The sequence below is a fragment of the Triturus cristatus genome, chromosome 5_1, assembly GCF_964204655.1.
Source record: "Triturus cristatus chromosome 5_1, aTriCri1.1, whole genome shotgun sequence".
In the NCBI taxonomy this organism is placed as follows: domain Eukaryota; kingdom Metazoa; phylum Chordata; class Amphibia; order Caudata; family Salamandridae; genus Triturus; species Triturus cristatus.
Genome location: NC_140587.1, coordinates 363,426,391 through 363,441,508, shown reverse-complemented (window position 1 = coordinate 363,441,508; position 15,118 = coordinate 363,426,391). Strand labels below are relative to the sequence as shown.

Below are 15,118 nucleotides of genomic sequence, written 5' to 3'. Positions count from 1 at the left end.
TAGACATGGAATACACAAACCTAGCAGAGGCATGCTGGATGGTTAGGCACGAAAATACCTACTTTCTAAAAGTGGTATTTTCAAACACAGAATGTAAAAATCACCCACACTAAAAGATGTATTTTAACATTCTGAGTTCAGGCATACTAAACTTTATTTTCCCATCTTGTTCCTAGGGTCAGTTAGGATTATAAAATGTTATAATCAAACTGCCCATTCTGGCCTATGGGAACAGATAGCCTTGCAATAGTGAAAAACGAAATTGGCTGTAATTCACTATCAGGACATGCCACACACATCAGGGCATGTCTTACCTTTTACATACAATGTACACTACCCTTGGGCCTACCTTAGGGGTGACTAATATGTAGAAAAGGGAAGGTTTAGGGACTGGTAAGTGGGTGCACTTGCCAAGTCGACATGGCAGTCCCAGACTTCACACAGGCTCTGCAATAGCAGGCCTGAGCCATATTTTACAAGCTGCTTCTGTGGGTGGCACAAACAGTGCTGCAAACTCACCAGCAGCATTTGATTTATAGGCCCTGGGCACACAAGGTGCACTGTACTAGGTTCCTGCAAGTAAATCAAATAAACCAATTATGGAGTCACTAATCCATTACAATAATTTACAATAGGGAGCACTTGCACTTTGGCACTGAATACCAGTGGCAAAGTGCCCAAAGCATCTAGACCAGCACAAACATAGCAAAAACACAGGAGGCAACAGCAAAAAAATGGAAGGGAGACCAACACCAATGGTGCCAGGTTTAACACTTACATTTAGAGAGTGCTAGGCTTCTTGGCGCTAAGAAATAACATACCAAGCTTACTCTTGAAGGAGTTAATATGACGGATTGACAAGCCAGGTTTGATTTGCTTTGCATACTTGGCTAAAATGGGTTCGGCCCATAGGGCACTGAGAGGGAGTTGCACAGTTTTACTGCTGCACTGCAGAAGGAGTGGTCTCTACAAATACCACCTCCCCCCACCCCTCCGAGGTACAGTTAACAGACATTGATTGGCTTAGCGTAAGGACTGGCTTGGCTGATAAAGTCAGAGTTTAAACATCAGGAAAGAAGGATTCTGTCGGTGTGATATTTTATGTACAATGGTGACGGTTTTGAAAGAAGGCAATTGCAAGAGAATACTTTCATTTTATGACTCTTTTGAGAAGCACACACAAGGTCGTTTTAGTGACTGCTGATGTTATTAATTATTAATTATTGCTATATCTGTGTTTTATTTCGATTTGTGATAAATGTAAAGCTGCCTATTTATTGATTCTTGCTCCCATATTAAAACTGTCATCGTAAATAGCGAGTTGAAAATAATCACTTAAAAAATTATGTGAGAATTGATTTACTTTTTTCCAAATAAGTTCTATAATGAATGCCACGCAGTCTATGAATGTTCATATTGCAAATTTTGATTTAATTTGTTCATTATTTCTTGGAGAAAAACAATCTGCTAAAACTCTTACCTCTTTTTACTCAGGAAATGCACGAATCAGTAATGTTGAATTCTATCACAGTGGCCAGGAGGGCTACAGAGATGATTATGATCCCAGATATTCACTCGCCTTCCTCAACCTAAATGAGGTATGACACAGTATTTCAATCACATTCATTGTTTGGTCTGTACCATTATATGGACCTAATTGTTGAACTCTTGCCTATTTTTGCTCAGGCTAAAATATTCCTCAATACATGCACACACAAGTGGGTGCTCACGTGCCCAGTTGTGTGCTGTGGGGGACAGTGCAGCACTAGATCGTTGGTATTGACTTAGTATTTGTTGTCACAGTGCAAAGTTTGTCCTGGAGCCAAAATAAGCCTGTAACTGCAGCGGGACTCCATCCAAGAGTAGTCATAAGCAGTGTATGGATGCCTAAAATTTGCTATTCATAACACTGACGCGTTCTGCACTTTTCTGGGCCATTTCTTTAGTAATTACTGATGAGTGTTTTCTGTTGAAACTTAGTTGCTGACTTACGAACAGTCTAATAGCCAACTACCCAGCAAATCATGTGTTAACTGTATCCGTGCCTTGTAATACGCTGCGGCGCCTCTTGTGCTACACAAATACCACAAACATACAAGAAGAAATTCCTTGCAAGTCTACGATTACTACTGGCCTTCATTGAACTATCACTGGTAAATCTTGCGTGTGCACTGTATGCATTTGGAATACGAGTCCTCTAGTCTAGAATAGTGCGTTTAATGTTGTTTCATGCTCCTACCATTTTCAACTTATTTATCAATGATTTTGATTAGCCTTTTAGGAATCTCAATGTTGCTGTAACAAGGGCTTATGGAGAGCATATGTCGTCCCTATTTGTTGATAATGATAAGATTACCACTGTAATGGTTTGCAAGAAATTCCGAGGAGCCAAACTCCCTCCCTGTTTAAAAATAATATTGGCAAAACCAATAAGTCTGGCTTTAATATGCCACCATGCTTAAACACAAGCATTCGTAAAAGCTGTTTGCAGGGTAAAGTCTGTCATACTGACATTTCAAATGCTGGCAACAAAAGTAGAAATCATGATTGCTTTCTGTATAGAATTGGCATCCTACATAACAATTAAATGTGACAAATAGTATGGCGATTGACTTTACTGTTCAGTTGTAAAATAGTCCCTCATCCAATCAAATAGCCAATAGCATGAGTTGAGAGAGTTATGGTCCTCTAACTGGATCCAAAGTCGATCTACATATTTTACAGAAATGGTAACGATGAGTCTGCAGAGAGCTGTGCTGTCAGCCAGAACCAAACATGTCATAAGGGACCCTATTTATCTTGCCTTGATGAGAAGGCTGCATTTGTATTGACATCTTTACAAGATGTGGGCATTCCTCAATTCATTTGGCTGTCATGGGAATTGCAGACATCTCGTGTGCAGGCACAGGGTTTCACTATGTAAGAGGTCTCCAACCTTTTCTGTATCCAGAGCTACTTACGTTACATGAAAAAGTTCTCAAGTTACTAATATTGTTGGCCTTGTAATATCAAACACATTAGACAAGATTATATTAGTGGCCACGCTATTCACCATTACTAGCAGTAATCACCTCAGTGCATTAGGCAGGGTCGCCAGCAGTAACTTAAAAAAGTCTTTGTCAATTTGGAATCCTTTTACATAGGTAGTACATAGCAGCTATAGCTCAAATGCTCATGGCATTAAGATAAAAGTATTAGTAAAACTCTGCCCAACGCCACATGATTTATCACTTGGCTTTAAAAGTATTTTGGAAATTCAACCATTTTTTCCAAACATCATCTTATGAGCTCTGAAAATACGTATGTTTTTATCTCGAATAAACACTTTTTGATTTGGAATAAAGATATTAAATCAGCCAAGCTTCTAATTTAGTAGAGTGGGCTGCACACAGGAGAGTTACTCAAAGGGAGCTAGAGAGCTACCAGTAGCTCACAAGCTACTCGTTGGAGAAGCCTGTGTACTACCACTGGTAACTCTGAGTGTGTACAAACATTTGCCAGATAAACTCATAAAGATTTAGTATCAAGTAAGGGGTACTTAAATGGCAAGCATAGTAGAATGCTCATATTTTAGGTAATTTCAAATAGTTTATTTAAAGTTTTAATGCAGCTATATGCATTATTTTGCATGCCTTTACACTGGCCTTCAATTGATCAATAAACTTGACCCGACGTTGCATAATTTCCAAGGTCGTCAATTAAGTAATTGAACTTGCCAGATATAATATATTTCTAGAGCATATACACTGAATTATAGTGTTTAGAGCACCTGTGCCTTTACATATTATAACTTTTTTATGTGGTGATTAGTTTTGAGTTTCACAAGTGTTGAAGAAAGATTCAGTATCACCAGTACTTATCAATCTTGGGTTTACCCAACCAGTGTTGTATTCAGGTGTGTTATGCTGTGCTTACAAAGCATATCAATATTGGCACTCAAGCAGGTCATTCAAGTCAACAGCGAAATTGGGCAGGTGTATTTAGGCACAGTTAGGTTAATTCTTTTAAATGCAGAATCGGATGCAGACACAATACTGCCTTCAATTGATGTCTAAAACTAATTGTGTCATTATACACAAAAATAATATCTATCTTAAGATGATTGCTTGAAGTGATAACATGAGCCGCCTAAAAAAGGTCAGCTTGTGCCAACCTACTTGCTCTCCATCCTCTAGTTTCAAGATGGCCACTTAACACACTTTTTGTCGGAGTTGGGGCAAACAGCTGGCATCTGGTAGGATCCACCAGGCCACGAAGGGTGGCAGAACAGAGGTCCCAATGATGTTGTGATGGAAAGAACTTCGGAACGTGCTGCATTCAGAGGTCTGGGCTGTGAGTTTCATAGCAAGATCTCACCATCCAGTTTTCAGGGAAAACATCCAAGGCCCCTTTCCCTTTCCTCTCAAGACCTTTCCTTTCACTGCTGGGTTCCCCCATACTTCACATGTTCCAGTATCACCCATTAGATGCGGCTCGTGTCCCATATAAATGCAAGGGAGCTTGAGGGTATAGGGGCTGCAGTGGAGCGCTATGTGGTTTGAGTCACTCAGCGTTATGACTTGGTACATTTCCTTCATCTGACCATGGCATATTGCTAGACATGAGCAAACTTCACTTTACTATACTGGACTCTATATTAGAGTAGCAGTGACTAACGGTGCCATCATTGGCACCGTTGATCATTTTTCTGTGCAGGGGTAAATTATCTTAGGAACTTCTACCACCAATGAGTCTGGCATAGCCTCTGCAACACAGAAATAAGCATGTGATCATATAAATAAGTCTAAACAGCTATACTTTTATTTAATTGTCCATAATTTCGAAGCCACTCCGTTGCAACAGCAAATTAAATTATCTTGCATTTTTCAGGTTCAGCCTAATGAGTCATATGTCCAGGGCTGTGCCTTCCACAATGGATTTTCTCCAGCAATTGGAGTATTTGGAACACATGGGCTTAACCTTAATGACAACATCATCCATTTTACTGTTGGAGAAGGTAATATGAAATCACATTGTACATCTTTTTTTTCGTCCAAAGTTGCAAAGAGATTTTATGGCTAGATGAGCTAAGTGATAAAAAGATTTACTTATTTAATTATGATGTCATATTAAAGTATTTGGAAGTATAATGTATGCAGTTGGGCCTTCTACAATAGTAAATGTAGAATTCAACGGTAACTGATTTCTCATTGTCACACAAATATGTTGAACCAAACCTTAAATGACAGTATTGTTTTCTTTTACTAATGATGCTCAAATATTCTAACTAAGTTTGCAAGTGTATTTAAACGTGTTGTATCCTCCAAAACATTTTCTTGTTGAAATAAAAATCCACAACAGGTAAAGCTACCAGCCCAAATGTTACTGGTAAAGATGGGGCTACAATTCCAGAGATTTATTCCCCAGATGGCAGGTTTATCAAAGAAATAGTTAGAATAGAAGTGATTGAACTTAGCGTAGAAGATAACTATCTAACTAGTGGGCTACAGGGGTGTTTTCTGGCATTGAGTTAAAGATGCATCCAATCCTTTAAGGTCTATGTATACTGAAGGGACCAGGCCCTGTGAGAAACCCCTGACTGTGGTAAGATGACATTAAAGTAAGAATTCAGGCAGCATGATGTGGGTGGCACTGCCCAGAGACCACTTAAAGTCTTACAGAGCCTTACAATGTTCTAAGTGCTGCCTGGCTGGAGCAAATGGAGCATTTTTGGTGTGAGGCAATCAGGGGTTTCATACCTCTTCTTCGGATAAAGCTTAAGAGTAGATCGTTGAGACACGTTATCACTGAAAGGAACTCTGTGCCCTGGCTTCTAGTCTAAGGTAAATGCCAGTATTCTAGAAGTGAGCCCTTATGTATTGGGTGCCTGGGAAACTATCTTTACTAGTCTCTCAAATGGGGAAACAAGACCCTGCTGATGCACATAGGCAAGTGATTCCCCTAGTCTTAGCATTGAACTATGGGTGTGACTGACTAAAAACTGGATTCTGACTGCGCTTTTTGTGCACAGTAACACCACCGGTATGGTGACCAGGATTATCTGCTCCCACCCAAGGACGAATTTGTCTTCTGTACGCTTATCCAACATAATCTGGTTACGATGAAACTGGTTACGATGTGGGATTAGTTGAAACTGGTTATGATGTGGAATTAAGTTGTTCTGTAGCGTTTACTGGTCCCAAAACCACAGATGGGGTATACTGTAATAAACCTACCACTCTCTTGGTCCTCCGATAGACCTTGCAGTGTGCCAAGAGGGATTGGATATAAAGGGTCCTAACAGTCATCCAATGAGAACCTGGAATTGGACAGCTGAACTACAAATTTGATATCAGGCTCATGTAGATTACTCTCAAGACACTACTATAAAGGTATAGGATTATCACTGCAAGCCGAAATCTCCTAAAGAAATGTAGGGGAGCCAGAATCATGGATACCAAAAATTCAGTGAAAGCTATACAGAATAACCATATTAGAACACGGTGCTCTGGGATCACTCTAATAAAATCTCCTCTAGTCATTAGTGAAACCAAATTGAGAATGCACATTCACTTGGGTAAGGATAAATCATGACAGCTGAATCAAATTAGTAAATTTAGTCTAGTTTATAAAAATATAGAAATATGTGTGTATCAATAGATTGCATTAGGTAATAAGACAAATTAATAAAGGTCAAATAAGTACCAAAAGCTCAAGAGTTCAGAAAGGGAAATTAATTTGCCAGTTTGAGTAGACCACTAAGCACATATAGCATATACATCAGTATGGTAAAAAGCCAGATAAACCCACATCAGGCGAGTTAAATTGCCAGGTAAGTTCTGCAGATCTCCTCATAGCAGTTCATAGTCAGTGTGCAGAACAGCAGTTGTCCATCACCATCACCATCAAGCTGCATATATGCAAAATCGCTGTAAGAAAATGCCACTACTCCGTTAAGTGAAACAATATTATATTCTTAGTGATTACGGGGGTGACACCTCCTGAAATCACCTTATCTGGTCAGACCACTCAGTCCATTGGTCAGTTCATATGGAGCGTGTGTCAGGCGACATAAGGAAGACACAAAATGCATAGAAATAGGTGGGAGAATTACGCAGTCCTTAAGCCATCCAGCATGTGAAACGTTAGAACAATGCTTTTGTAGCTTGAGCTTAGTAGAGAGTTCAAGAGGACAGTCTCAAAGGCAGATGTAATGAAACGGTAACAAAGATGTAGCAAATCTTTTGTACAGTACTTGTGAACTCAGTAAGAAAAACACTGTTGCACATAATTTGTTAAACCGATAAATTCTCTCACAAAACAGTGAGTTTACCGGGGCAGAAAACTTTACACATGCTTTCAGGCCCATATAAATTTAGGCTAATATAGGACAGACTATATAAAATGTGAAGCATATATTCATAAGAGAACATGAAGATGTCATGATTTTTGCATGACTTCTGATGCACTTAGAATCATTTAGTATGATTACAAATAATACGTGTCAGTATACAATACTTACAATTTTTGTAAGTACTAACGTGTAAATACATTCCAGATTATAAATCTGTGATTTTGTTTCAAACAAATATGATTGATTTATTTATGAAGTACATTCTCTATACGTTTCAAGGAAGCATCATCAAATAGCAATGTGTAGCACCTACTTTTCTTTTGTCATTATCGTTGCACATGGTTACACACATAAAGAAATAGATTTTTGTAAAGTTCACTATCATAATCAGGATTAATCATAGAATTGATACATTTCATTAGTTATTCTTTCATATAAATGAGGTTTAGAAACAATTAGCGGTACAGTTTATAAGGTGAAAGTTCCCCATTTGCACGTTTTTCTAACACACATTAATAAAATCACAATCTATATTATTTATACAAATGATATAATCTAAGCTACACTTTCTCTACATACTTTCACAATGTTATAACTAAAATTCTTTGTTTTCGACATATTTTCTATAACGTGTATTTGGTGCATGTTTATTGTTTTTTATCTTCTGAAAGTGTCTCTTTCAGTTTCTCTTGTCATAAAATGTAAAGGTGGTTTCCTCTCCAACTGTTGTCAGCATTTTCCATAATTGAATGCAAGGTGAGACAGGTAGATGTGTTTCTCTCAATGGTTAGTGGGAACATAGAGGTTGAATAAGTGTGTTCTGGCTTCAAGAAACCTTAGACAATTTTCGATACTTCTCTGAGGAGTAGCAAAGTGTTTACCACTAATACAGGCATTGGAAATCACTAAGAATGATTAGAAAATTATCAGAATGTAACTAGACCCACTGCTCAGTAAGGGGCTTTTACTCCATTTCTGTCCTTACTCCTTTTCTTCCAGCTCCCACTAAAAGGTTCACTGCAGTATTAATATTTCAGGACCTTACCACCACTTCCAGATGTTAACATTGACATTCACAGCTGTCTATAATAACAATTTGCAACAGTGACTAATATTACATTTATTTTCCTCAGTGAGATTTGTTTGTCTTTGCAAGAAACGTGAACATCATTGCTATCCGCCTGCCAAGCAGGATTTTCACTAGTAGATAAAGACAGAAAAGAGTTTTTGCTTCAGTGCCCCAGATATTCAAACATGATATCAAAAATGTTATCATCTGAGAATTCATTCTACCCATTGAAGTCTTTGTAAAGAAGCTTAAAATTGAGTAGCTAGGTATTATGCGTTCAAACATTGGTATTTTGTCTCACGTTTCCAGCTAGATTACTGCCTCGTAGAGTGCTATTATTCTCAAAGCATGGTAGTTTGGTGTAGACCATTTCTTCTGATGGATGAATCCTCTCTCAGATGTCTTTCCTTATAGATATTCTCCAGGTACAAGATGGAATTAAAAAGAACAGTTCCCACCTCCTGCTGCAAGTCCACCTATCTCAGATGTGATGACATTCGAGTATATACGGCAGAAATCAGCGAGTTAGCACCAGTTCCTGTATTACCATGCCCCTCTGACGTGGGTTTGGAGCTGTGATGATTCATTGACAAAATTAATTAGCTTTTCACAGTGACAGGTCAAATGTCTAACCCTAAGATCTCAGGTTTCATTCCATTCCACATATGCTGCAGGAAGATCTCCTTCTTTGAACCATACACCATCTACATTTAGTTTCTGGACTGTGAACATTTCTGAGACTCCTTTTCATTGAAGTAGTTGAAGTTTCTCAGAGGCCAAATTAATTCTCACCAGTCCCACAGGGATACACCAAAATGTTTCTGTTATCCTTCAGTTAAGTCGCTGGACAGTAAATGGTCTCCTAAAATACCTCACCACAAGAAACTTAAACACAGCCGTTGGACAGAAAAATCCTCTTCTTCCTCAAGGCAGCTGACCATCACTACTTCCGGAACTGATCAAAGCCTTAATGCCATTCCCCGATGTCTTGCTCTTCCCTGTCGTTGGAGCTAATTCCGAGGATGAGCCTGGACTTTCTGACCCTATCAGCCAATTTCATCCAGGTCTTCAAATAGGCCATAATAGATATCTTCAGAATGGCTCCATTGCCCTCTAGGCCACCTCCTGAAATTTGGACCGAATTGTGAAAGGTTGTCAACTCTGGTGACTCCGATCATTACAGGCTCTGACTCCACAGCTTCCATGGGCCCATGCCTTGGTGCAACTTCCGAGAAGTATAGGCCCTCCAAAGTGCCAACTCCCATGTGCTCGGCGCCACTGCCATTGCCTTCAGAACTGATCATACTGCCACCTCAGAAACCCTAGAATCAGTTACATTATCCTAGTGGCAATAGAAAAGGTTATGACTTGCATCCATAATGTCCCCTGGCTGAGCGTCTTTGTAGGACCTGATCCTAATCTGATGCATTAGTCATTCTCGACAAAGATTACGATTGTTATCAGCCTACCTGAACACATGACCAATCCTTTTGTGATACAGTCAATGACATCTTAGATGTGTCCAAAGAGCTCCTAAAGGGCTGCATGTATTCAGCAGAGACTGACTATCGCAAATCAAAATGGAACAATGCACCTCCAAAAGCACGCTCTGAAACAGAATTGTAAGCCAAAATTGACATCAAAAACACTTGTTTATAGCAGAAAATATCTTCAGTTCTTATATTTATTTAAAGCATTTTATGCATAATATCAAATACATTATTAAAGCATGAATAAACAAAAAGCTGCTCCCCCCCCACAAAAAGAACAATAAGTCCATTCATCCAGTCATACTCAAATCTTTCATACCTACCATACCATACTAAGAAGTAACAAACCTTTAAACATGTATAGTCAGTCTGTACTATCCACGAATTCAGGAGGCAAATAAAAGAACTCTAGCAGACACAGCTGAAGCTCCACATTTGCAGCTCCAGTGTTCAAGAATTGGGTTGGAGGACCTGACCACCCTGTTGCAAAAGCAGGTGCACCCTGTATGAGAGAGAGGCAGGAGGCTGAACATACAGCATACCAAATCCTCACAATCAGAATCAGCTCTGCTTGATCCTTGCACACTTTCTGCAGAACTCCTGAGTGAAGCAGAATTGGTGAAGAAGCATATAGCAGGACCTATGCTCAACTGAACCTGAAGGCATTCCACAGGGAACCGTTCATAGGGAAGTGTATGGCACAAAACCAAGGTAATTTCGTCTTCTAAATCATAGTGAAGAGATCTATGCATGCACATCCTATTCTGAAGATAATATCCATTACATTGAGAGGAAGGTCCCATTTATGATCCTCTCATGAAAGGTGACTCAAAGCATCCCTTGTCATATTGAGGGCATTTGCAAGGTGTGCCGCAACTGGGAAAGCCCTCTCTGCTGAACCCATTATCACAGAATTATCATTCCAACAAATGATTCATAACAAAAAATCGCCTTGTCTGTTAATATAAAGAATGAGGGTGGAGTTGATGGACTGTACTTGAACGGCACTCTCTGAAATGGAAGAGACGAAAGCTTTGTTGGTGGTCTGCATGCAGCTCTAACATGTTTATGTGCAAATGCGGCTCTGATGCGCCACAAGAAAATATAGCATCTATCTGTCTGCTTTACTCCATCTTTAACTCGGTGTGCCCAGACCTACCTCCTTGCTCTTGTCTCAGCATGGCCTGAGTGCTCTCAGTTAGAGTGATGACACTGCCTTGATGAAATCATAATTTGAAACCCTCTTGTTTAAATCCATCCATGCACCCTCTAATCTACAAATTACAAACTTCATTTCACTGACCCCGAAGGCATCTATTTCCTTGTGATGACTCACACTTGTGGCAGAATATATAAAAAAATAAAATCTTAAAACGCCTGAGCAAAGCAGCATCACGGGGAACAACCTTTACAACGCAACTTTTACAACGCACTACCATTACAACGAAACTGTTACAACGCGAGTGCATTGACAACGCAGGACATTACAACGCAAGTCTTTACATCGACTTGCACTAGATGGCGTGCTAACATTCCACTATTTACTATTTACTATTCCAACTCCAACTGGAGTTGGAATAGTAAATTACACTTTTTTAATGTTAGCACGCCATCTAGTGCAAGTCGATGTAAAGACTTGCGTTGTAATGTCCTGCGTTGTCAATGCACTCGCGTTGTAAAACTTTTGTTGTAACAGCATGCGTTGTAACAGCATGCGTTGTAACGTAATACATCCCAGCATCACATGTGCAATCTCCTTTGTAGATCCTACATGTAGCGGGCCACCTATTTTACTTGTATTGTTCTATTGTCTGTGTGTACGAATCAATGTGTTTCTAAAGGACACTTATTTCTGGAAATCCCTCACCTTACGAATACCCTCCAGGATCCAGACAGGATCCAGAAAGGTTCCAGTCCTCTATAGGGGAGGGGATTGCCAGGTTCTCCATGATCCTCCATGCAGCCACAGCATAGCAGTAGTATGGTTTGTGATAAATATGAAAAGGAATTCCATTATATGTGCCTTCCCATCTAAGTGCATAGTTTTGATACTGTAAAAAATAAAACAGAGTGGGGCGGGGCAACCAACAGTGACTTTTGTAATAAAATATGTCTAAAACGAAGGAGTCAATTACATTTTTAAGGGAAGTTGTTTGATTCTGTTTCGTCGGTTTCTTTGGCAGGTATTCGACTTTGGGGACAGAGGAACAAGGCTCGGAGGAACTTAGTTACTCTCGCAATTTGGCCCTCAACCTACCAAGACCGGAAAGAGATAAACAACAACGGGTTATGGCATGCTGGGATTGAGGTACATTTATTTGGGACTCTCTCTTTATCTTAATGAGTATGCTCATCAAATTCCATACTTTATAGAAAATATACAGAATCTTAACTGTAAATTAGAAGAAAGTTGTGACATAACATGAGAGTTGGTCTAACCTTTTTGGACAAGCAAAGTGTAACATGAATATCCATTTTGGCTAGTCCAAAAATCCAGGAATGCATCAATCATTTAATGTGTTATGTTAAGATTTTTTTTTTTAAGCGTGCGATTAGCACAAAGGTGTCTTGGCGCTTGTCATCGCTGCTAATATACCTCGAAGCTCACACTTCAGATCCCTGAAAAATAAAATGTAGCACATCTCAAACCAAGTTTGCATTTCTCCAAATCCCACAGGTTTTATAAAACCCAGGATTGTTACATGTGCAGACTGACCTCACTGGTGAGCAGCCTGGGTCATCTGGCTCTGCATTTGCTGACTAGATTGCAACATGTATCTTGTGCACTTTGGCTGTGAAGGGTAGCACCACAGCTAGTGGGAGGAACTGACCTTTCTTCTGGCCATTGATGGGACAAGATGGAATTTCATTACTTCCAGTCCTTGACAAATCTATGTGAGAAGATAGGTCCTTGCGAATAATTGAGGCAAAAAAAAGAAATAAAAGCTGAATTTTCTAAAAAGCATTAGAAACAGTTCTTAGTTGATGGTGATTAGTCACATTTGTGGGTTAGAATAAAATCAGGCTACAAATAGAAACTAAAGATACAACATGAAAGGGGTAGCAAAAAACACATCATAGATGTAAACACATCTGAACAACAACTAAGACGCAGGCAGACAAAAGCACATTAATTTGAGTCTCTAATGGCTAGTCACCTAAAATGGAAAAGAGAGAGGAAGTTAACCCCTTCCATGCTGCGCAAATTCCGCCGCTGTGCTGACGGTTTCTTGCGCGGGCGTGGTCATGACGGAACGGTTCCGTCATGAGCACAGCTCAACCGTGGCTCATGACGGAACCGTTCCGTCATGAGCACCAAAGGGGTTAAAGTCTGCATGTTTCTGTTAAAAAGGAACTAGGGAGGAGTTGAACCAAACCTATAAAATCAATCGGCAAGTCACGATAGATGATGAAGGCAAATTAATATGCAGGGCCATCAAAATGTGTAGTCCACAAAATCACCCCCCACCCCACTTGAAAATGTTTCTATAATGGTCCCTCAGGGCTATACTTTATTTCTGTTCAGTGACAGCACAGTAGTCTGGCAAGACCCCTTGCCAGTGCCTCACGCTCCCCTGCTCTCTGTCTTTTCCATTGCAGTCTTTTTACTAAAACACGCCATGGCCCTAAATACTTGCGGAAAGTTACTGGAGTGAATTTAACATTTCTGCCTCAGTATAGTGTATAGTGCAATTATTAGTAAAATCCCACCAAATAGGAAATTACTATGCAGGGCTGATTTTTCCAGCTGTGAAATCACACAGAATAACATGTTCCATGCTGTTTTACTTTATACATTTACCACCTCTGAACAAGTGCTAAATGTATGTGGGGTCCAGTGCGTTGAACATGGGAGCAAAGAAGGAGGGTGGGGAACTAGGGGAGGGAATGGGATGTTTTTCTTAGCAGGTTATTTCACACCCAGTAAATCCTTGTTTGAAAAAACATAACCACCAATAATCTGACAGAGAGAAATTTACACGTGCAAGCACAATATTAGCCCAGTTTATATAGATATAGTAAACATACTATTTGTGGAAAGATGTTTGCACTAGAGCAGACCGAGTATGAAAAGTTTATTTATTTTTTTGTAACTTGGCTGGCCCGCCATTGTTATCCTTCGCTCCCTTATGGACTAAATTTACACCCGCTAGCATAGGGACTTATGACCTCCCACTCTGGGCTTTTCAAGCAAAAGGGGATATTACTGAGCTGTGTTGCATCTCAGTTTGCCAAACTTTTCCAAAGTTCAGGAGCACAACAAACATTAAAACATCTAGAATGTGGGTTATTGCTCAGCTCAAGCCACGCACCCAGGCTCAACCCCAAGACTTTTTCTCAGGCAATGTAGTAGATGTAAAAGCAAGTCAAACTATGATTGGAGAAGTAACACTGAGCAGCAGAGGTACCCTGGAGGTACCCTGGTATCCTGTGGCTTCACTTATATGTCCAGACTACAAATTACAACTTTCATGATATAGTGAGTGAAAAATACCCAACTATTCTTAATAGCATGGACTCGAAACTATTCACAAAGGTAACTAACATTTGTGAGTATTTGTAGGTGTAAGTTTGCTCTTACATGTTTTAATAACTTTTGACCACAAAATATGATTGTAAAGTTACTCAAAAGCAGAGATGTTTTAAGGCATGGGCAAAGTGGGCTGTGGCCCAGGGCCCCAGCCTTTCAGAGCGGGGGGGGGGGCATGATAGAGCAAGCTCTGTTCTTCAGAGGGTCTTGTGCTGTTGACCTTAACAGATTGTTTTAAATACCATTTTCCTTTAATTTATTTTCAATGCGGGAGATGTGTGAGAGTCTATTACAGACATTTGGAGAGAATTTTTTTTTAATGTTCCATGCAACAGCCATAAAAAGGTTTCTTTTAGAGCAAAACAGGACTTCACATATGAGAAATGGGAGGGTGGCACAGAGATTATTTACTGCAACATTAGTGAGCTTCTGCTGTGTTACAATATTGAAAACACACATCACTATCCCTGAATATTAGATGTTATCACATTTAGAATTTAGACGAGTATATCTGTGCAACTGTCAGTGACCTGGCCAAAAAAGGCATGAAAAAAGCTAAAAGTGGATTATAAATTCAAAACAGTTCCAAACTTGGGCCCCAAAAATACCTTTGGCCTAGGGCCCCCAAAATCCTTAAGATATACCTGCTCAAAAGTGTAGTCTTACAGGTCCCCACCTCCTGAATAAAGGAGTGG

The 15,118-nt window shown here is 39.7% G+C and overlaps 1 protein-coding gene across 2 annotated transcripts in view; it reads left to right on the top strand.

Moving 5' to 3' along the window:
* LOC146830894 (fibrocystin-L-like) overlaps positions 1–15,118 on the top strand; it is a 1,907,335-nt gene that overhangs the window by 1,631,444 nt on the left and 260,773 nt on the right. For both annotated transcript variants that reach the window (XM_085605084.1, XM_085605082.1), the window contains exons 62-64: positions 1,495–1,598; positions 4,870–4,996; positions 12,076–12,200. In XM_085605084.1, coding sequence (XP_085461210.1) covers positions 1,495–1,598; positions 4,870–4,996; positions 12,076–12,200 — 356 coding nt within the window. The remainder of the gene's footprint in view (positions 1–1,494; positions 1,599–4,869; positions 4,997–12,075; positions 12,201–15,118) is intronic.